The sequence below is a fragment of the Pelmatolapia mariae genome, linkage group LG6, assembly GCF_036321145.2.
Source record: "Pelmatolapia mariae isolate MD_Pm_ZW linkage group LG6, Pm_UMD_F_2, whole genome shotgun sequence".
NCBI lineage: Eukaryota > Metazoa > Chordata > Actinopteri > Cichliformes > Cichlidae > Pelmatolapia > Pelmatolapia mariae.
The window spans coordinates 19978130-19999152 of NC_086232.1; the positions used below are offsets into that span (position 1 = coordinate 19978130).

The 21023-nt window shown below is 40.9% G+C and overlaps 3 protein-coding genes across 4 annotated transcripts; 2 read left to right on the plus strand and 1 right to left on the minus strand.

Moving 5' to 3' along the window:
• Positions 1 to 1505: 1505 nt before the first annotated feature.
• anp32b (acidic (leucine-rich) nuclear phosphoprotein 32 family, member B) lies at positions 1506 to 7251 on the minus strand. Its single transcript, XM_063476146.2, has 7 exons — positions 6637 to 7251; positions 4089 to 4238; positions 3848 to 3970; positions 3314 to 3506; positions 2828 to 2952; positions 2668 to 2734; positions 1506 to 1806 (listed from the first exon to the last, which is right to left on the minus strand). Exons 1-7 carry the CDS (start codon positions 6688 to 6690, stop codon positions 1724 to 1726), a joined length of 795 nt encoding a protein of 264 aa, XP_063332216.1. The 5' UTR covers positions 6691 to 7251; the 3' UTR covers positions 1506 to 1723.
• Positions 7252 to 8834: 1583 nt separating this feature from the next.
• hemgn (hemogen) lies at positions 8835 to 10933 on the plus strand. 2 transcript variants are annotated; one of them, XM_063476143.1, is made up of 4 exons: positions 8835 to 9005; positions 9322 to 9412; positions 9789 to 10342; positions 10450 to 10933. In XM_063476143.1, exons 1-4 carry the CDS (start codon positions 8942 to 8944, stop codon positions 10554 to 10556), a joined length of 816 nt encoding a protein of 271 aa, XP_063332213.1. In that variant the 5' UTR covers positions 8835 to 8941; the 3' UTR covers positions 10557 to 10933. The 2 variants fall into 2 exon arrangements, with proteins under 2 accessions (XP_063332213.1, XP_063332215.1); XM_063476145.1 differs by having other exon boundaries at positions 8836 to 9005; positions 9322 to 9400.
• Positions 10934 to 13179: 2246 nt separating this feature from the next.
• Positions 13180 to 19965, plus strand: trmo (tRNA methyltransferase O). The gene is made up of 6 exons (XM_063475227.2): positions 13180 to 13361; positions 13536 to 13672; positions 15340 to 15514; positions 15663 to 15820; positions 16055 to 16639; positions 17840 to 19965. The coding sequence occupies exons 1-6, from the start codon at positions 13273 to 13275 to the stop codon at positions 18073 to 18075; spliced, it is 1380 nt and encodes a 459-aa protein (XP_063331297.1). The 5' UTR covers positions 13180 to 13272; the 3' UTR covers positions 18076 to 19965.
• Positions 19966 to 21023: the final 1058 nt, after the last annotated feature.

The window sequence follows — 21023 nt, forward strand, 5'->3', positions numbered from 1 at the left end:
ATATTGCTGCATAGCAGATTACATAAAGAAAAGAAAGGAAAAACAAAATCAACAGGCAGCATGGATTAAAAAAATATATTTGGCTTTTAAATCTGCTGCATTTGGCATTTCCTGTTGTGTCTGGGCAAAAGGAATTTTATGTGAAAGTAATGGGTGCATTTTGTCCACATTACTTGCATCACTACTGGTCATTATGTTTTAAACTCACTGGCCACATTGTTAGGTACAACTGTTCAACTGCTCAGCAACATAAATATCTAATGAGCCAATTACATGGCAGCAACCCAGTGCATTTAGATGTGATCAAGATGATCTGCTGAAAATCAAATGGAGGATCAGAACAACGAAGAGAGATGATTTAAGCAACGCTGAATATATCAAGGTTGTTGGTGTCAGACAGGCTAGGCTGAGTATTTCAGATAATGTTGATCTACTGAGTTTTCCCCACACAACCATCTCTAGGAATTACACATCGGTCAGGAAATATTATGAGCTGAAAGGAAGGCAAATACAAACTCGTTACAATCAAGGTATGCAGAAGAGCATCTCTTGAACGTTAAAGCAGATGGGCTATATCTGCAGAAGACCACATTCTGCCCCACTCCTGTCGGCTAACAGAAAACTGAGGTCTCTGGGTAACAAAGGCAACCATAACTTTAGTAGCCACTTGTTAAAACTAAGGTATGCAGAAGAGCATCTCTTTGGACTACAACAGCAGAAGACCATTCCTGTCAGCTAAAAACAGGAAACAGAGGCTACAGTTCCCACAGCCTCACCAAAATTGGATAGTAGAAGTAGGGTCAGGATTTGTCATAAACAACGATGAAAGCATAAATCCATCTTGTATTGTTTCAGTGATTCAGGTTGGTTGTGAAACAATGGTGCCAGGGTTATTTTGGTACAGCAACTGTATGCCATCATGTCAATATTGACCAAAATCTTTGAGGAATGTTTCTAGCATCTTGCTGAATCTGTGTTGCAAAAAATTAATGCAGTTCTGATGGCAAAATGGGGTCAAACTACCCAGTACTGAGAAGAGTTATCCTTCCATCCTCTTGAAATAATTTGGGGACAGAAGAGCGTGAAGAAAGAAAAGCACAAAATGTTAACATTTTATTTACAAAGTTGTTTTTTGTCATACAGAAAGTAAAAATGTAGCTACAACCTTGATTTGTGCAACAGGCAGCCACACTAAAAATCATGGCTCGCTGGTTGCACAGCTGCTATAGCAATAATTTTATTGGGAAAAATAAGGAACGGAGAAAAAAAAATTAAAAGACAAAAAAGAGAAATAATAAACCCAACAACAAAAATTATTCATCCAACAAAATATTAAAAGCACAGACCCAAAACTAGATACCAGTCCCAAAGTCCTCACACGGGAATACATAAAGAGGGATCGACAGTGAAATTGTGGAATGCTGAGTGGTGGGCTGCCTGAGAACCTCGGGGGCCGTGAGTGGGGTGAGGTGGAGGGTGTTGGGTGGCTCTCAGTTCCATGGGGGGCAGGGGGAGAAAAAAAAAAAGAAAAAAAGAGGGGGTGGGGGGGCAGCTCCACTCGGCCCACCCATTCGGTACAGTCTAGCCCCATAAAAAGAGCTCAGCGCTGGGGAGGGGGGTTGACGTGGATTACAAAGGCGGTGTGAGTTGTAGGAGGGTGGACGTTCGGGTTTGTGGGGGAGAGGAGGGTAACTCGGTAGGCTCTCGTTTTCAACTTTAGCTCTTAGTCGTCGTCTTCGTCATCGTCCTCGTCGTCCTCATCCTCTGGGTCTCGCTTTCTTTTCTCGCCTTTGCCGGTTTCTGCTTCTGAAGGTAAAGAAGAAAACTGTGTTGTGACAAGATGCCAACACAAATTCTTGCATCTGCAAGCAGGAATACAGTAATCCTCCACCCGTTTTAAACAGCTTCAATCTCTGCATTTATCACACTCTGTGGGCGGTGCTTAATAATGGTCACTATCACGTTGCTGTCCCTACATGTTATAATGGTGCGTGATTACGAGCTCAAAATAAAGCGGAAGAAATGCATCTTCAGTCCCGCCCTCGTGCAAGATTTTGTTTTTAGTTAAGTGACTAACATTCTCACATCACATGTTATTTGGGATTGACTGAGCACTACTGTTATTTTAGTTATAAAGATAAATGTCAGTAACAGGTGATCACTAAAGCAGTAATCTCTAAACAGATGCAAAATCAAGAAGACAAGATAGATCTATATTCTGTATACCAGGTGAAGGGTTCCCAAATTGACGGAGTCGTGAAGAACTTTGGGGAGTGCCCTACATGGTGTAACAGCTGGTGTTGTATCACTTGACAACTCAAGTCATACATGTAAATATGTTTCAAGTGTTTCAACATGTATCACCAAAATGTGTGAAGAGGAGGGTTAATATGGTTAATGCTTCCACTTCAAAGAAAACTTTATGAGTTGGTAAAGTTGGTCACCTGTATGTTGTGTTCAATTCAGTGGCACTTTTCCAAAACAAAAGTCTATTTTATTTCCATCTTACAGAACAAAAAACCCAACAACAACAAGTTGTCTCACCCCTGAATTAAGTCTCGGCCTTGAGTTGTGCAGTTATGCAGAGATATCAAGAGACTTCGACTGACTCTTGTAGTGATGTTTGAGCCAAAATTGTGAGTAAAGTTACTTTAAGAAGTTACATACCATCTTCGTCTTCATCCTCATCTTCATCCTCTTCATCTACTTCTCCATCCTGACCAAAGTCTTCCTCCTATGTGAACAACATTTTACACGTTAAAAAAAAATGAGACGGTGCATCGACCCGCTTTAACGACAGCTCCACCAAGCTCATTTCATTTTTCACCTCATCTTCACCACTGCCTTCCTCGTCATCCTCCTCTCCTTCTACCTCCTCTTCGTCCTCCTCATCGTCCTCTTCCTCATCGAAGTCCTCCTCCTCTCCGTCCTCGTCTTCTTCCTCCTCTCCTTCTGCGACACAAAAGTGAAAAAGAACAATCAGTCGACCGCAAAGTGAGAGCGCATGGAGGCTAATCACGACGATCGCTTTCACATTTTCACTTTACAGAAATGAGAGAGCGATTGCCGTTACTCAGCCGTGGAGCCGTTTCTAAATAAGCTACTGCGGTGCACGCATTTTTCATAATGAGCACACATGTCACCAGAGCAATGGCATGAATGATCGAGGAGTCTTTAATTGTTCTTGAACAACAATGGGGCGTTCCAACACAGAGATAAAACCTCATTTATGGTCTGTTTGTTGGATTTGACGACCAAAAAATACCTGTTCTTATTTTTACTACAGCAGAGACGGGAAAGCACAACTTCATACCTTCATCTTCATCATCGTCTACACCGTCTCCGTCCACCTCTCCATCAGAGTCTGAGGCTTCCCTGTCCTCCATGTCATAACCATCCAGGTAGGTGAGCTGGGGCAGCAGCTTGAACACACTCTCTCTGTAGTCATTCAGGTTTGTCACTTCACAGTTGAACAGGTCCAAACTCTTCAGGTTGTCCAGCTTTTTCTGTTGGCAAGAAGAGAAGAGAAATGCTGTGATGAGACTCTGCTGCTGAAATGTAGTAGTAATGGTACTAGGCTCCAGTTTACGTGTGACAATGAGATATAATGTGAGATGACAGAGATCCGTCTGTCTGAAGTCTGAGAGACCATTAATTACTGAATGGGTTATCCCTTACAATACCTCTGCCTATGAGCGGAGTAATCAAAACAAAGCTGCTGAAACCTCACTTCCCAATATAAATCCTAATGTTTTGGTTTGATTATGATGAACACTGCATTAGCTGGTTTACTCTTTGTGAAGTGTGTAGCATGTAAATGACCCCCAAAACACATGTGAACACATACCAATGGTTCCAATGTGCTGATGTCTTTCAATTTGTTGCCACTCAGGTTTAGATGTGTGAGGTTGGGTAGTTTTTCTGCTAAAACATCAAGCCCGCCGCTGATCCTGTTGTCGCTCAACTCCAGCTGAATGAATGACAGTAAAAAGAGAGATTAGTCCAGATGGTTCTTTGCACATTTTATTTTCCCCCCTCCTTTCTTTTTTGTCATGAATATATGAGAGTGAATAATCACTCCTGCTTACCTTTTTCAGTTTTCCTAGTTTGGGCAGATTAGAGACTGAGATTAAGCCGACGTTTATCAAACTGAGGAACTCCAGGTTGACAAATTCAGCTGTGAGACCTTCGATTTTTCCTTCAACTGATCGACAATTGTCCAGGACAAGTTCTCGTACCTGGAATTGAAAAAACAAACAAATAGTATTATTTTAAAATTACCTGTACTTTTTAATGCATTTGCAGGTACTACAACTACTTGCAAAACTTTTATAACTTAAGTGTATTTTAAAACAGACCAAATGTTAAATATTCCAAAAATATATTTTGCAAATATTATTAATTTTTTTCCAAACAAAACCATTAAGAAAGGCGTTCGGGGAACATAGCAGCCCTAACGTATTAATAATCAGTGGGTGGTGGTGTTTGTAAAATGGCCCTTCACTTTGTGTAAAATGATTACAGGCGTTTTATAGTTGCTTAAAATATTAGAAAAAAACAACTCTGAAGGCGGAGTTACTTTGACTCCGTTAAAGCTCACACTGGTTGCGCAAGTCATTGTTAAACGTTACCAAAAAAGTTCTTGTCAAGCGTCAAAGACAGCCGTTTCTCGATTAAAAACACCAAAATGGATACTCAGTCTCTATCTAAAAACACTTTGCTATCACTGTGTGCTTCGTTTAACCGACCGCCACAGTTCGTCTATTGATTTCTTTGAAACGAGGAAGAGCAAAGCAGCGGCTTCCCATGGCCTGCTGATGCAGTCACTAATGACAAATGCAATGATTTTGTGAGCTAGCTCGCTACAGGCTAGCCATTGCCCCTTTTAAACGCTGCCGTGCCGTAGAGGAACAGCTAGAGAGGTCTGTCTGCCCGCCATTAGCCAACCCAACAGCAACGGAAAGGATTGCGAATACACCCTTAGTAAAGAGATTCTTTTTTTTTTCTTTCGTTAAACCAGCTTTCATGGGGGAAGTGGAATATTCCTTGTCGTCGAGCGAACGACCGATATTGGCAGTTTGTTAGAGGGTACAGCATCGCTTTCAGGTCGAAGTGGCGAAGGAAATATATTGAGAACGGAAATTTAGTAAAAAACAAAGATGGAGACAGTTCCTTTCTCCCAGAGCTTCAAAGACGACAGAATGACAACATGGCGATTCCTGAGCTACAGTATGCAGTCCTCTGAACGCTTCAATGGCGGAAAGTGCTGTTAAGAATGAGCAATAAGCGTTATTTACATATGACCGAAAGTGTTTTTTCGGTGTTAAATTGATTTTATTTCGTGCATGATACGAGGGGGAACGCCGAGCGGGGAGCTTTTGGCTGCCCACGCATGAAGCGCGGTGCGCCGGATCTCCGTGTCATTCGAGCAGCCTGGCTCGGTCAATGAAGCCGCTGGCCAACACATGCATCTGTGTAGTAGCAAGCGCCAAGTTTAGCAATAGTAACGATTACTGGAGCACATTGTAGTCGTGTTTGGTGTTTTTACTTTACAACTGAATAGATTTTGTTGTCTTTGACCGGTAGCGAGAAGGGGGTAATATGGCGGGAACCTAATACCAAGTTAGCTGGCTGGTAGTCTGAATGGTTTTGAAACCCCGGACCACCAGGCTTCATTCAATAAGCATGCGATTCTTCTTCTCCGTCGTCTTTAAGACGATGCACGGATGATAAGTGATACTATAGCTTGGTGCACAACTAGAGAAGAATTAATGAGGGAATTAATGGATGTACACTCCCTTTAAAAACTTACAGATTGCAACGTGTCTTTAAACAAATCAGCACCAACAGCAGCGGTTGGCTGTTTGTTGAGTGTCTCCCGGCTCTAAGGTTTTGGAGTTGCGGTGTATTTTCACCATTAGCGGTTTAAGGTACGGATGACTCGTGAACCAAGTGTTTTTTGTTGTCGCTGCCTGAATCTTTGTGGCCGTTTGATGTAAACGTATACTCCACAGAAATGTGAACATACGACTCGTGATCTGCGACGGCCCGTTTAACGTTTACAAAACTCGTTTGTTGTTCAGCACCAGAGTTTAAAGTAATTTTGCAATTATTACACAAAAAAGCTCCCCGGTTTTTTTTTTTTTTAGCAGTTATGCTAGCAGCAAACATGGCTTCCAAGGTCTGTATAAAATATACCGCTCTGTGAATGCCGAACGCGGCGCAGGAAACTGCTTTCTCTTCATATCGGCGCAAAAAGAAGTTTACTAATTGTGCTACAACGGTGGAGTGGAGCTGAATCGTGTGTGCACCATTGACCAGGGAGGCTGCGAAACGGTTAAAGCACTGCAATAATGCCAGCAAGCTGGGGGGGAATCGCCGTTTCAAAGTAACGACTGAATATAGCTTTTCTCGTCTCGTTGCCCCTATACGCCCAATCCTAACCAGCATAAAGGCTCTGGCTTGTTATGCGACTGTTTTCCGCCCCGTTATAAATGAGAAACACAATCTAAAGCCCATGTGGTCACCATTACGTTAGCCACACAGGGTCACTCGCAAAGCAAAAAAAGTAGCAAGCTAGGCTAGCAGGGGCTAGCCTGAAAACTAAGGGTTGGTTTTAAAAAAAGCACGACTCACATCAGACGGTGTCCTGTTTCTTAGCTCCAAGTGGATCCTCTTTTTCATGTCCATTTTGCCCTATGAAAGTTAAACTTTTCTCCTCGGGGTTTTGCTGGGATCTTCAGTCCAAAGGCAGAGATGCCCTAATGGAGGGAGAATATAGGACTGTATAATGAACTGAGCCAAACGCTAAGTTAGTCGGAGAGAGGGGAAACCATGGAGGGAAACGGGACTGAAACAAAATATATGCTCAACAGCGCCATCTGCGTCCAGAAACGCCCATCGCCTCTGAAAAAAAGGCATTGCAGTCACAAAACATGACGCTGCCCCGAAACGGTGCTATGGTGCAATTTATTTTGTGCAAGGAAATTACTGTACTGTGTCGTTCAGTGAAGACGGCGGGGTTTTTCTTTGAGAAGTCGGTTTTATTCAGCGAAGGATGTGCACGAACAGACGCGTGTAGCGTATGCAAAACAAATAAGCAACCAAGCAATTAAACGGCGATAAAGTAGGTCACATGGTGAACTTTGTTATTCTTCATTTAAAAGTTTCACAGGAAATCTTGAATGCATTACTGCTTTATAGTCAACAGACAAGCAGTGTAATTATGAGGTAACCATCATAATGTATGTCTATTTAAAAAATATATATAAAAAATGTATATGTGTGTGTTGGGTCTTGTGAATGTGTGATACTTTTTTACATTGTAATAAAAAAAAGAAAAATAAACAAAATTGTGTTGTTTCTTGGCTACTAAATGGCTGATTCCTACCCCCAACCGCTAAAAAGTAGGGCTATATGTGGTTTGCCTTAAAGAGAGCATTGTATATACACATATGGACGGGTAGGGCACCCCACACAACCCCTCCTCTTTACTTCCTGGCACTCTCCAGCGTTGAAGTAGAAAATCTACTATGGTTGTAGTTTTTTTTTTCTGTTTTATTCTAAATTAATCAGTGAATAAGCTTTAATACTATAAATGCATATCAAATTATAGCCCGCTTTAAGTCTAGTAAATATAACAAATGTATAAATGTTAGCAAGATGTGTTTGCATAGTGTGCTGAGGGCAACCAATGCAAATACCCTAACTCTGGCCACATGCATGTTAAAGGCACAGTGTATATATACACACAGACACTGTTTTTAAATCAGTGTTTGGTAGTTGAGAAGCAATGCCAGAAGATGGCACTGTAATATCTACACTGACATTCCTCACATTTCATTGTGCAACAGTGGGGCTGTGTGTGAATGACAGCCCTGTCTGCTTTTGGCTGTAACAGTAATGCTGGAGGGGGTTTATTAATGTGTCAGTTGGAGTTTTATTAACTGAGGAGCTAACTATGTGCAGTTTGGGATCTTTTGAACTGCTGGAACTATGCTGGAAGGTTTGGTTGATTGTGTTTTGTGATTTTAATTCGAGTGTGTGAAAACCAATACTTAAACATATATGTTTTCACTCACTTCTTAGCACTCATAGCTTCTACCGGTGCAGAATGTCTGTGTATAGATTCTCTTCATATGATGTTGAAAAGTGAGTGCATTACGAGCACCTTCATGCAGAAATCAGTACATTTAGAAAGAGAGCTTTCAACATTTCCCCCCACAGTGCTGGGAGCAATTGGCAGTTGAGTGTTATTTACTCTACTGGATAGCTCTTTTCTCCCTCTCTCTCTCTCTCTGAGTGTCTCAAACACACACACACATCAGGGCTCAATGTGTTGTTAGAAGATTGCGAACACACCCCAACCGAGCAACTTGCCATCTGAGCGATAAGACGGGTATATGCCCCAACTCTGGACGAAGACAGGAATTTTGTTTGGTCTGTAGTGTGGTTTACCTACCAAAAAGGCATATTTCTTATGATTTGTGGATTAATATTATGAATATTCTACAGAAATATTTTGAGCTTTTGTGTTTTTTCTTGATATCATATTCAAAACTTAATAACTTCACATATATTGGACCCCTAATTGAGAAACTGTCCAAAGTCTTGCTCTTGTTAAGCTACAGCAGTGCCTTTAGATCAGCTGCTGAAGAGCTCTAGTACAACATATATATTTGTTACCCTATCATACACACACACACACACACACAGAAAACTTGCTGTTGTCCCCCCCCTCGTCTGTCAGTTTTGTGCCAACTCCTCCAGCTTTACAAATATGATAAGACCAAAGCTGCAAGAACTCTCCCTGCACTGTGGTAATGGTTAACCAGATAATTCGTCTAGGGGTGGGAATAGAAAACTGTCAGAAGTTATTCTGTCGTCTTTTTTGCGCTTGCCCGCCTTCAATGAGTTGAATTCATTCATAGCAGGACTCAGAATGGAGGACACGTCGCAACAAGAGAAACAAGAGTTGGAATATAAAAATCCAAATGAGGAGGAAGGTAGGGTTTTTTTTAAAGATTAATCTCTTCTTTAGAAATTGGCTGCTCGAGCATTTCCTCACCAAAAATGCTGAAGGAGCTGGTTATGTCTTTGCGTACACTGCGATCCTGTTGGTTAACTCAGATACAGACCTTTGATCAACATTTAGGTAATATCACAAATCTGTCTGTTTTCAAAGTTTGCCAGTGTGTAGCTAGGAGAAGAAAGTCTTTACGTTGTCATGAGTCAAGCACATTACCCAGTCATGCAGTTTGTCTTTGAATTTGTAATGCACCATATGAAAATGATTTCTTTGCACGGCTCTTTGTTTCAAAGGTGGGATCCGTCGCCGATTGCGAGACAGGGACCTTCTCAGGAAGAGAAAGGCCGAAGCAGAAGAGAAGGAAACTAACCAGTGGGTTTTTGGGTAAATTTGTAGTAAAAGCACAGACAGTGTTAGTGCTGCTACCTATGTTTACCTCTATGCTCATGGAGAAATCTACAAATTTCAGCACTTAAGTGCAGTAGAAGAAAGTGGTGGTCCTAGCCAGAAAAGTTTAGTAGCCTGTGCTGAAACACTGTACAGTACAGTACATGCTGAAAACACTATCAGCACTCTGGCTGCTTATCACTCCTCTGGTTTATATTGAATATGGAGCAAGAGGAAAGCAAAGGTTGCTCTGCTTTTTCTATTGACGCCACAGATCTGGGTCAAGGACTTTGTACTATTAGCTTTGCAAAACTGTCACAAAGAGCTGTATCAATGTCCACTGTTGTTTAAGTTAATTGCGGTGCTCTCTCAGGGAGGAGAGCCAACGGAAAAGATCAAGAGCCGAGGACAAGAGCGGTGCAAAGAAGAGAGGGAGGCCCAGGAAGACTGAACCCACACCGCAGCTGTCTGCTGTTCAGGAAGAAGTTGAAGCACTTCAGGAAACTCCTGCAGTCGTGGTGGTACCTGAACCCGCTGTGGTCATTCAGGACCAAATCACCGGCTCTCTGCCTCCGCTGTTTGGGCTGGAATCACAACCAGCTTCAGTCCTTGCTGCTCCTGCTCCTGCTCCTGCAGCAGTGTTCGAGTTTGTGCAGAATTCTGCTCCTGCTCCGACTCTGGCTTTTGCTGCTCCAGTTCCCGTCCAAGATTCAGCTCCTGCTCCAGATGCTGTCTTAGTCCCAGCTCAGTCCCTAGACTCTGTTCCAGCTGTAACTCCTGCTCCTCCCTCAGCTCCTCCCCAAGTGGAGACCCTCTATACAGAGTCACAAGGCAAGGAGGCCCCAGGCCAGGTCCTGATTGAGGACTTAGGCCCAGATGAGGAGGAGGACATCTCTCCATCACAAGGCAACAAACGCGCTAATGAAGGTTTGTATGTTGTAAAAATACACTAAAACAATACTTTGAAACATTGTCTGGTTCGAAAGGTTTAATAATTATTAAATTATCTGTCTTTTTTTTTTTTTTTTTTTTAGATTTGAGTGAAACACTTTCGATCAACGTACCTGAACAAAATAACGTGTACTCAGTTCCAACTGTCTCTGCTCAGCCTATGGCTCAGGAATATTTTCCAGGAAATTAATTGCAACTTTTTTTCTGAAATGCACTGTTAAGATATTGCTTTATATATGCAAAGCCTCGTCACAGTTTGTATCTGAGTATTTTTCTTCTTTTTTTTGTGTAGTGTGCACACAAAGGATGAGGCAAGTCATTGCTTATTTGAAAGATGTATGAATTCAAACCAAAGCTGTATGCTTATTTATTTTGGTTGTGCTTCACTGCAAAGCTTATGATCTTTTTTTTATATACTTTCAATTTAATATGCAACCAGTTTCACTGGCCTTTATTTAAAAGTTAAGGGTATAAATCGCTGGTAATTATGTATTCATAATTGTGGATTTATTTTTACAGAATTTTGTAAAAGCTACTATTCGTCTAATAAAAGTCACTTCTGCATCATTTAACAGGAGTCGTTATTATAGGCGTCATCGGCTGCAAAAGACATCCACATGCAAATGACAAATACATGAGTGATATGAATTAGAATTAACTCGATTTTCATTAAATGAAATAATTATGTACCATTTTGTTCACATATGACATCGCTCCTGTCTGGTGAGTGAAATTAAATGATGTTTGGTGTACAGTTTGAACAGCATATCTGTAGATTTAATCTGTGGTTTATCTGTTGAGACACGTGTAGTGAAACATTTAGCCCTATCTGCTAGTGGCTACTGGTAGTGCTTATAATTTACTCATTTGTACTACATAAAGAGATGGAAAAAGTACTGGTAAAAGCTGTAATAACTGATTAATTAGTGAAATGACAGAAAAAAGTCGAAAGATGCGCTACTGGATTGAATGACTATGGAGACCATTTGAGTAAATGGAACTCACTGTGTTGTTCAATAAACCAGGTTGAGATGATCTGAGCTTTGTGAGATTATGATATCCTGCTGGAGGTAGCCAACAGAAGATGGGTACAGTGTAGTCATAAAGGGGTCGACATGGTCAGCAGCAGTAGTTGGGTAGGCTGTTTAGATGATGCTCAGTTGGTACCAAGGGGACCAAAGTGTATGAAAAATATCCTCCACACCATTAAACCACAAACATCCTGAATCACTGATACAAGGTAGGATGGATCCAAATTCTGGCCCTAACATCTAAATGTTGCAGAAGTAATTGAGACTCATCAGACCAGGCAACATTTAGTGCTGAATGAGTGTATGTAGTGAAGAGTTTTAATATTCAACAACAGTGTTTAACAATCCAGTTTGAGATGATCTGAGCTTTGTGACCTGGCATGATTTACTTTTGTAAATCAGCTGATTTAACGATGCAACAAAACAAACTGCGTTTTCAGTTGGAGAAATGTTTTGTCACTCATCCAAGTGACTTCTTCAGTGTCAGAAAAACTTCTCCCACTGAAAACACTATGTCCAGATGAACAGAATCCACTTGTTGGGATTTCTCTTCCTGGATGATTGAGCATGCATCAATACATTTTCACTAATGATTAACTATCGCCTTATTTGTTGCAAATTGTAGCCTCAGCCATTTGTTCTTAACTTAGATGTGGTCTTCCGCTGCTGTAGCCTATCTAGTTCAAGGTTCAAGAAATGCTTTTCTGCATATCTTGTTTGAAACCAGTGGTTATTAGTTGCCTTGTTGACTTCCTATATGCTCCTCTGGACATTCTGCCATCAATAAGGCATATCCTACACTGGATAGTGTAGTGGTAAGACCACACATCTTTGGAGCGGAGGTCGCAAGTTTGATTCTCTCCCAGTGTTTAGTAAGGCTCATGGCTTGGCCCCCCATGCCAAACACCAAGCTCTGGAATGGTGCGGCTATGTCTCCAGCCTGTCCACAGCTCGGACACGACACATTTCACTGTATTGTGTATGCGACCAATAAAGCTCGTTTTGTTTAAACTACCACTCATTTGGACCATTCTCTTTAAAACACCAAATCGTCTGGCACCAAAAGTCACTCTTAGATCAACTTTCCTCCTAATTCTTATGCTTAGTTTGAACTTTGGCAGGTCATCTTATTCACATCTGCATGCCTAATGGACTGAGTTGCTGCCAAGTTGAACAAGTATATCTAAGAAAGTGATCAGTGACTGTACATATGTTAGTGTAATATTAATATACAAGTCTTTAATTAGTGATTTCGAAAGATTCATTAGTGCTTAAACTGTAATGATCCCCTGTAGGTGTGGAGGGGAGGTTAACTTCAAATACCTAAAAATACAATTCATTATGGGTTTTTTTTTTAAATTGTGTACAGCCAAACCTGTTGAACAACTAGTCCATTCAGGGCTAGACAAATGCAGGATATGCACATGTGCCAATAAAGACAACACAACTGAGTATTTACGACATTACATTGATTTCGTTTGTGCTATGGTTTGCCAATATTTATTTATTTATTTAAAAAGCAGACTGTATTAAACGTGTCTTGGCTGCCCCCTGTTGGTAGAAAACATTCCTTCATCATGGCGTGTTTTGTGCAGCACATGTAACTACATATTATTTTTAAATGATGGACGGGTAATTTAAGCGAAACGGCAGCAAAATAATCCCAAACCAACGAGCCCACAGCAATGACAGACTTACAGAGGGGATTCAGATGAGCCGACATGTTTCAGTTTAACGCGTGCAGCACTCTTGGTTGGCCAACAATAAAGTCTAGCATGCACTTCCGCGTTGACAAAGTGTCTCCGGTCTCAGCAGCAACAACAGCCGCTAAAAGATCACCGTTTCAGAGCTGTCGTTTCTCTTTGTGTTAGTAAGATGAGTCCGCTGTGTGAGTGCTGCTCCGAGCACATGAATAAACTGAACCAGCAGGTTTCTGTGATGCGAAAAGAAATCAAGAACCTGAGGTATGTTTGTAGGTTTTGCACCGCCACGTGTTTTTCTCACGAGAGACTTCTTGCTGTTTTAAGAATTAAGCAAATTAAACGCCGTGTTCTGTTTTGCATTGGCCTTTTTATTTGTATTATTTTTCAGGGTTCCCATTATTATTACACGCTCATTGTCAACATCTTCTCTAACAGGCAGACGCTAGACAGTGCAATTAGAGCTCATCGCAAACAGCTGCTGGCGGTTCAGGCTGCTGTGTCGAAGATTGGACTCAGCGAAGAAGTTAAAGCTCCAGCACCTTCACCACCGTCACCGGCAGCATTAGAGCGAGGTAGTAACCACCAGCATCACAAACATTTGTAATTACAAAAACTAAACACCTACTTTATAATACAGCCCGTGACTAAGGGCGCAATTTCCCTGCAATTAAATGGAATTTCAGTGTATTTTACTTGAAATTACAATCTAAATATATTCACCTAAGTACTTAAGTACTGGTAATTTAGCTGAAATATATTAAAACAATCCCCATCTTACATCATAGGTATGCTGTACTTTTTGTGGTGCAGGCTGTATTATGCAGTGATTAAACTTGCTTAACTTCCAGGTATTTTACAGGAAAGAAGATGCAAGTTATACTGTAATCAGTTATAATTATGACATAACTAATTTTAGTGTGTCATTACCTTTAATTTTGTAGCAAGCCAATATTTTTCCACCTTACATTGTAATTTTTACATCTTTATTATTTATGTTGTTATTTAATATTCATTACGTTTGATGTGCATGATGGATTTTCTATTATTTAATTGTCCTTTTTTACTTTGTGCTGTACAAACTTGCAATATAATATGTGTCTCCTTTGCTGTAAAATACTCTTGCTGGGTAAGATTAAGCCACTCCACTGTACAGCCTATACCTACGCATTTCTTAAATTTACTTACAGTATAAATATTTCTTTGTTTTCTATTAAAATCCCCCCCCCCAAACAACTGATTTGTTACCCACTTGTTTTTGTGTGCCTACCTTTAAGTATTTGTAGGTAAATATAATTACTTTGCAATGTCAAATAAAATACCTAAAAGTTTTATTTAACCACAGAAGAATTACGCCTTTAGTGACGTGCTGTGCTATAAAGTGTGACCAAAAGAGGAAGAAAAAAATAAACCCTAAAACAAAGAGCACTCAGGAAGGCTTTATTTTGCTTTAAGTTTCTGTTTATAACAATACGTCAGTTATACCTACCAAAATAACACTTTTGGCTCAGAGATGTTCAGCGTGCAGAGTCAGCTAATGAGTGAAACTCATGGCGCTTTTTCTTTTTATTGGCTTATGTATTTGGGTAATCATTTCCCACACAGCAACCAATAGTTGAAACTATGTGATTCAGCCTTGTGCTGTAAACTTAAATTTCACTGACCCTGCACTGAATAGTGATTCTTGATCGGTTTTGCACCATTGGTTAATATTGTAATAAAGCTGAAATCATGAACAAAGGCAGAATAATACCAGCAAGAGTGAATGGTTTGGAGACGGGGGCACCGATTTTCACTGTGACTAATTATCATCACACTGTCAGGTTTCATCAGGAATTTAATTTTGCTCCAACATTAATTTAGCCTTAAAATTTAAGTTTTAAGCATGATGATGACTCAGATGAAAAGTCAGCATTGTTTCAGTGTCGTTTTGCTAACGGGGTTGGTCATGTATCCTCTAAAATGTGACCAAAATAGAAAGAAGGAAACCATGTTGACATCTTCAGAGTATTTGTTTTGCTCTAAAGCCAAAGACTTGAATTGTCTGTCATCAAGTCCGTAACTAACTTAATCATTTCAGCACTAAAATAAAAGGTTACAGTGTATATATATATATATTTTTTTTAAATAAATAACAAAACACACTAGTGGAATAAAAGTGAGTGCAAAGGATAAATTGCAGGCCAAGTTAAACACAGTGTCTGTGTTACAAAACCTGACCCTAATATTCTTATCATTGCAGGGAACATCCAAACAGTCCCAATTGGTTACATTAGTTCCTGTTTTTCTGTGAAGAATGGGACTCCCCGGCAGCCCACTATTTGTGGCCCTTCAAGGGCAGAACTTCGAATTCAGCCGAGTGTCTTCAACAACCCGGAGCACGCTCTGGTGGGCCTGGAGCAATACTCCCATGTTTGGTAGGTTTCATGCGTGTGTTTGTGTACAACACGTTACCAAATATCGTTACCCAACTTGCAAGATATTTTTTTACTCATTTTAACTAAGCATGTACACGTAAACACTATTTCCCATCATCTGCCTTTCTTTGTCATCTGGCCTCTGCAGGATTATTTTTGTCTTCCACAAAAACGGCCACCTGAGCTACAAAGCCAAAGTGAGGCCGCCCAGGCTGAACGGGCAGAGAGTCGGTGTGTACTCGACACGCAGTCCTCATCGACCGAATGCGTTGGGCCTAACGCTGGCAAAGCTCGACAAAATACACGGTCAGTGTCACTAAACACGTGTGTGTATACTGATCTGAGCTGAGTTATTTTTCTGAGGGAGCTGCACTGATTTGTTGCTTGAACCCTGTCTGAAGCACAGGGTAATTTTCCACTTGTACTAATAGTTACAGCTGTTAAATCTCACTATTTTAAGCAAACTCTGGTTAAACTCTGACCTAGTTTTGTAGATGTTTTAGCTGTATATAAATATGAATGCATTTCTTTATTTTCTAGGTGATACTCTACACCTGTCAGACATTGATATGATTGCAGGCACCCCAGTCCTGGACATCAAACCCTATATCCCAGAGTATGACTCCCCCGACACCCGGAGGAGCTATGAGGAGGACTCAGAGCCCTGTAATTCAAACACTGACCAAATGAATGAGGACAAGAGAAACCTCATTAACCTCCCTGAAGGATCAGACATAGATGTGCAGTTAAACACAGAAGATCGAGGAGCAGCTAATGATTATGTGGGGAATCTCCTCCCAGAAGAAAAAACTAATACTAACGTAACAGGTTCATCTCATATCAGTGCTCAGTTTTCTTTGTCCAAAGACCTCAGTAATGTGCTGGAGGAGGTCAAGGCTTTTGTGAACCAAGATGTTTTCTTAAGTTCTGAGAGTAAGAACCGAGGTTCAGACTCTCCTAAAACTAAACCACCTTTGTTGGAAGTAGACCATCCCTGCTATGGAGAGGAAGCCTACACTATGATCGCAGGCTGGATCAGAGAGCCTCCTGTCGCAAGTCTGGATGTGCGATTCAGCCTTCACGCGGAGAGGGAGCTGGCAGAGTTCATCCCTGCACACCTGTCAGGTAAGATGACTGAGATCATGGGAGATGCAGCGCATCTAGAAAGTATTTACAGCGCTTCACTGTTTTCATATTTTGTTACAGACTTATTATAAAATGGATTCAATTCAGTTTTCACCTGAAAATCGTACACACTATACCCTGTGATGACAAAGGGATAAACGTTGGCTTGCAATTCATTAAATTAATTCATAAATTAACTACATTTATTAAAAATAAAAAACAAAAGTGTTCATAAGTATTCATAGCCTTTGCTCAATACTTTGTTGAAGCACCTTTGGCAGCCTCAGGTCTTTTTGAGTATGATACTACAAGATTGGTACACCTATTTGGGGACAGTTTCTTCCAGTTCTTCTTTGCAGTGCCCCTCAAGCTCTTTCAGGTTGAATGGAGAGTGACGGTGCACAAGGTCTGAGAGTCTTTTAGGCATCTTTGGGCAACTCCATGTGGGCTGTCATCAGCCTTTGAGGACTGGCTTCCATTTGGCCACTCCACCATATAGGTCTCACGCTGCAGAAATGTCTGTCCTGGAAAGTTCTCCTCTCTCCACAGAGCAACACTGGAGCTCTGTAGGAGTGACAGTCAGGTTCTTGGACACCTCCCTGACTAAGGCCCTTCTGCTCTGATTACCCAGGAAGGCTGTGCGGTCAGCTGTAGGAAGAGTCCTGGTGTTTCCAAACTTCTTCCATTTACGCATGATGAGCCCACTGTGCTCACTGGAACCTTTTAATGCTGCAGAAATCTTTCTGTGGGTTGGTTTGTGCTCTGACATCCACCAACAACTATAGTACCTTACGGTATGTGGACAGGTGTGTGCCTTTCTAAATCATATCCAGTCAAGCTGTAGAAACATCTGACAGATGATCAGTGGAATCTGAGGTTAATTTTGAGTTTCATGGCAAAGGCTGTGGTAACTTATGTACATGCTATATATGTGTTTTTTATTTTAATACATTTCAAGCATTTTGTTTCACTTGGTCATCATGGTGGTTTGTGTGTAGAATTTTCAGTTGAAAATGAATTTAATCAATTTTGGAATAAGCCTGTAAGATCAATGTGGAACAAGTGAAGCGCTGTGAATACTTTCCAGATGCACTGTATGTTTGTCTCCATAAGGGGGCACTGTTGTATCAGTAATTAATGTGAAAGCCTTCATTCATATGTGAGCAGAGAGACTGAAAAACAAACTTGTGAAACACACAGGACTGTCTGAAAGCCACAGACCCAGGTTTAAGTTTCTGCGCAGTACAGAGGAGGCAGTCGCTGCCATCAGAGGGGTCCTGTCAGCAGACCCCCGATCCGTCTACAGGAGGACTCGCTGCAAGGACAGACTCTTTTTCTTCACCCTTGACACGGCTGACATCACCTGCTGGTTTGGACAAGGCTTTGCAGAGGTGCTGCAGGTAAAACCTGTAGAGCCGCACATTGCTTCAGTATGAGAAACTTTTTCATTGATGGATTTTGAGCTGAAGACAGGAGCATTTCATGTGACACAAAAACACCCTCTTGTTTGTTCCTTTCTTTTTGGTATTTCAATCTAAATTCTTTGCTGGCAAACTTTTATTTGTAAATCATATTGGCTTTCTTAAAGTCAGACAGAAGAATAAAGAGGTATATTCAATGTTGTATTGGATAATTAAATAAGATATTTACTTAAAAAACAAATGCCCTTTTTTCTGTTTGTCTTTAAAAAGTATTTACAAATTGGAAAAAATGTAAGTAGTTGCACAAACAGAGTTTAATTTCTTTTCTTTCTTCTTTTTGCAAACGGTTAGCCTTTTGAGCACTGGAGTGGGTTAGCTGCTAGCTCTTCTTGTTTTCTCGAGAGATAGTCCTTTAATTTATGTGTTATTAGGATACATCAGTGGAAAGGAGGCTGTGTTGTTTTATAATTGTCTTTGGGCAATGAAACGGGCCACAGAGCCTCATAAGATTCATAAACACTCTCAAGGAGGCCCTCGTGGGACAGGAAGAGTCAACAAATGATTCAACAGAAAGATTCATGACTTAATCAGTGAGCAAGGACAGTAGAAGCACGTGTAGGAAAAAGGGTCCATGGCTCTTTAGATGATGTGGAGGGACCCCACTTTAGTCTGACCACTGACATCTTGTAATGTCATGATTTATTTGTTCCTCCCTTTCATCAGGCTTCTATTACCTCCCCCCTAATTGATCTTTTCCTGCTTCTCTGTACTTTATTATCCCTTTAGCTTCTTGCTTAAGTATTTATAAAAGTGCGTATTTTACATTGTAGATTCACACAATAATCTCAAGACACTTCTGATCTTTCCGTGCCATTTTGACAGACTTTTCCAATATTGTATAATACAGATCTAAGAGAGGAAGAAAAACACACTACATGAAAGTGATTTGTGGTGTTTTATGCAGAGCTGTGTGAGGGCACTTGAGTTCATGGTGGAACGATTTCAACCGAAAAATGTGAAACACTGAAAATCTAGGCCATCCATCAGGCAGTCAAAGGGAGAAGATGCAAACTCCACACAGAAATGCCCGGGCCATGTGGTGCATTCAAACACTGCTGGAAGAATTATCATATTTATTTTCTGCGGTCACCACATCATAAAAGTTGCGTGTATAACATCACCAATCAAATACGAGAAAGACACTTAAAATGTGACTTCGCCCCAAAATAAGGCTTTAAAAACATTTGTGTGCTTGATGCATATTATTAACTGTATTTAAAGCAAAAATGTAATTGTGGCAGGGTGTGGTTTGTGGCTCAGCTGCAGGGGAGGGGTGGAGAAGGGGGTTCAGGGTGCTGTGTCAGGGGAGGCTGACACACACCTGAGCTCCATCAACTGATCACGTCTCCCCTGTAAAAGATGTGCCAGGACCTGAGGTGTGTGGTTGTGTGTGCTACAAGCAGGACAGCTGGAAAGTTGCCAAGTGAAAAACCAGCGCAAATAAAAAACCTATAAAACGCTGTTGGTGTTGGGTCCATCATTTTCACTGCATTACAGGTGACTCCACTCATCCGTCCAATAACTTCTTCAGTTTGCTGCCATCAGGAAGGAGACTGAAGAGCCTCCGGGCTAGAACCATCAGACTGAGACACAGCTTCGTCCATCGGGCTGTCAGGATGCTGAATTCACTCCCTGCTCTCACATACACGAACCCCAGACCTGCATTCACCTCTTCCCTCTGAACCCTCCACCCTCAAACCACCACCATTGCCTTTTCACTGACTGCACCCCCCACCCCCCCGAAACTTGCCCACAGCAATATGATTGTGTTGCACACTGCTGTTTGTACAAGATTGTATAGAATTGCATTGTGTTGCACATAAGACTCCTATTTTATTTTTATCTTTATATTGTTTTAGTGTACTCTGAGGGCCATGGGAACATTGCGGTTTCAAATTCCTGTGTATGACTATGCATATGGTCTTTGACAATAAAGCTTATTTTGACTTTGACTACAGAGCGGTCATTGTTGATGACACAGAAGAGGATGCTAGGCAGATGGTGGGATGCAGCTAAAAGAACTAAAATATTGTTTGGGTGGATGGCTGGTTTGATAGACACCAAAGCTAAACAAAACTGTGTCATTGTCCAGACTCATGGAGCATACGTATCACTCTCTGCTCCTACACTTGTTTCCCAAAAAAGGGTGATTTATGGGTAATTTTTCCATGTAACTACATGGCTTCCAGCTTCTAAAGCCATATATAAGAAGGCAGTGGAAATAACTGAAGAGTCAGACATTATTTTTTATGCAGACACGAAGTTTTAATAAAACGCTGACATAAAACAAAACAATACAAAAAACAAAGATACTTAAGAGCCAACATAAAAGTGTCAATTTTCTGTCAGCAACAGGAACATGCTGGAGCAATTACATTATTTTCCCGAAGGAGGCAGCAGTGAGTAAAGGTACAGATGTCAACCATCTAGTGCTTCTCTCAACCAACGAAGAAGAGAAATGGACCAATAACAGTGCTGCTATTCGTGTTTTTGAATCAAACGCGGTGGATGGTAGTTCAATACAAGATTTGTTTACCCTATCCTCGTCTCTGTTAAAACGCTGGTTGAAATTAGCTGGTAAAATTCAAAAGGTAAAATACTTTTACATGATTTAAGGGCGTTTGCCTCGGACAGCTAAGCTATTAATTAACTGCTTCTGTTAGAAATCTAACTAGAGTGAGTGCAATTTACGGTTAGCTATCGACTGGTACCGCTCTCTTAAACTGTAGTTTACGCCCTTGCAATATTCACTCTTAGCAACACTTTCTGTGAATTTTAGAATTCTGTGAATTCTCGCATTGATTTTCGAAGTTATTAAATTAATGCTTTAAACGACCTATTCTTGTCAACTAGGGCAATACGTAACGCCATGTCAGTAAGTGAGCTTCTTAGCTAGTTTGACA

What these genes read in the sequence shown, in the direction of transcription:
- anp32b (XM_063476146.2), bottom strand. Translation starts at nt 6,690, where the DNA reads ATGGACATGAAAAAGAGGATCCACTTGGAGCTAAGAAACAGGACACCG. An exon ending in AACTAGGAAAACTGAAAAAG is followed by an intron (nt 3,971 to 4,088) that starts GTAAGCAGGAGT and finishes TCATTCATTCAG; the next exon opens with CTGGAGTTGAGCGACAACAG. An exon ending in AAGGCAGTGGTGAAGATGAG is followed by an intron (nt 2,735 to 2,827) that starts GTGAAAAATGAA and finishes TTGTTCACATAG; the next exon opens with GAGGAAGACTTTGGTCAGGA.
- hemgn (XM_063476143.1), top strand. Translation starts at nt 8,942, where the DNA reads ATGGAGGACACGTCGCAACAAGAGAAACAAGAGTTGGAATATAAAAAT. An exon ending in ACTAACCAGTGGGTTTTTGG is followed by an intron (nt 9,413 to 9,788) that starts GTAAATTTGTAG and finishes GTGCTCTCTCAG; the next exon opens with GGAGGAGAGCCAACGGAAAA. An exon ending in CAACAAACGCGCTAATGAAG is followed by an intron (nt 10,343 to 10,449) that starts GTTTGTATGTTG and finishes TTTTTTTTTTAG; the next exon opens with ATTTGAGTGAAACACTTTCG.
- trmo (XM_063475227.2), top strand. Translation starts at nt 13,273, where the DNA reads ATGAGTCCGCTGTGTGAGTGCTGCTCCGAGCACATGAATAAACTGAAC. An exon ending in GAGCAATACTCCCATGTTTG is followed by an intron (nt 15,515 to 15,662) that starts GTAGGTTTCATG and finishes TGGCCTCTGCAG; the next exon opens with GATTATTTTTGTCTTCCACA. An exon ending in AAAGCTCGACAAAATACACG is followed by an intron (nt 15,821 to 16,054) that starts GTCAGTGTCACT and finishes TTTATTTTCTAG; the next exon opens with GTGATACTCTACACCTGTCA.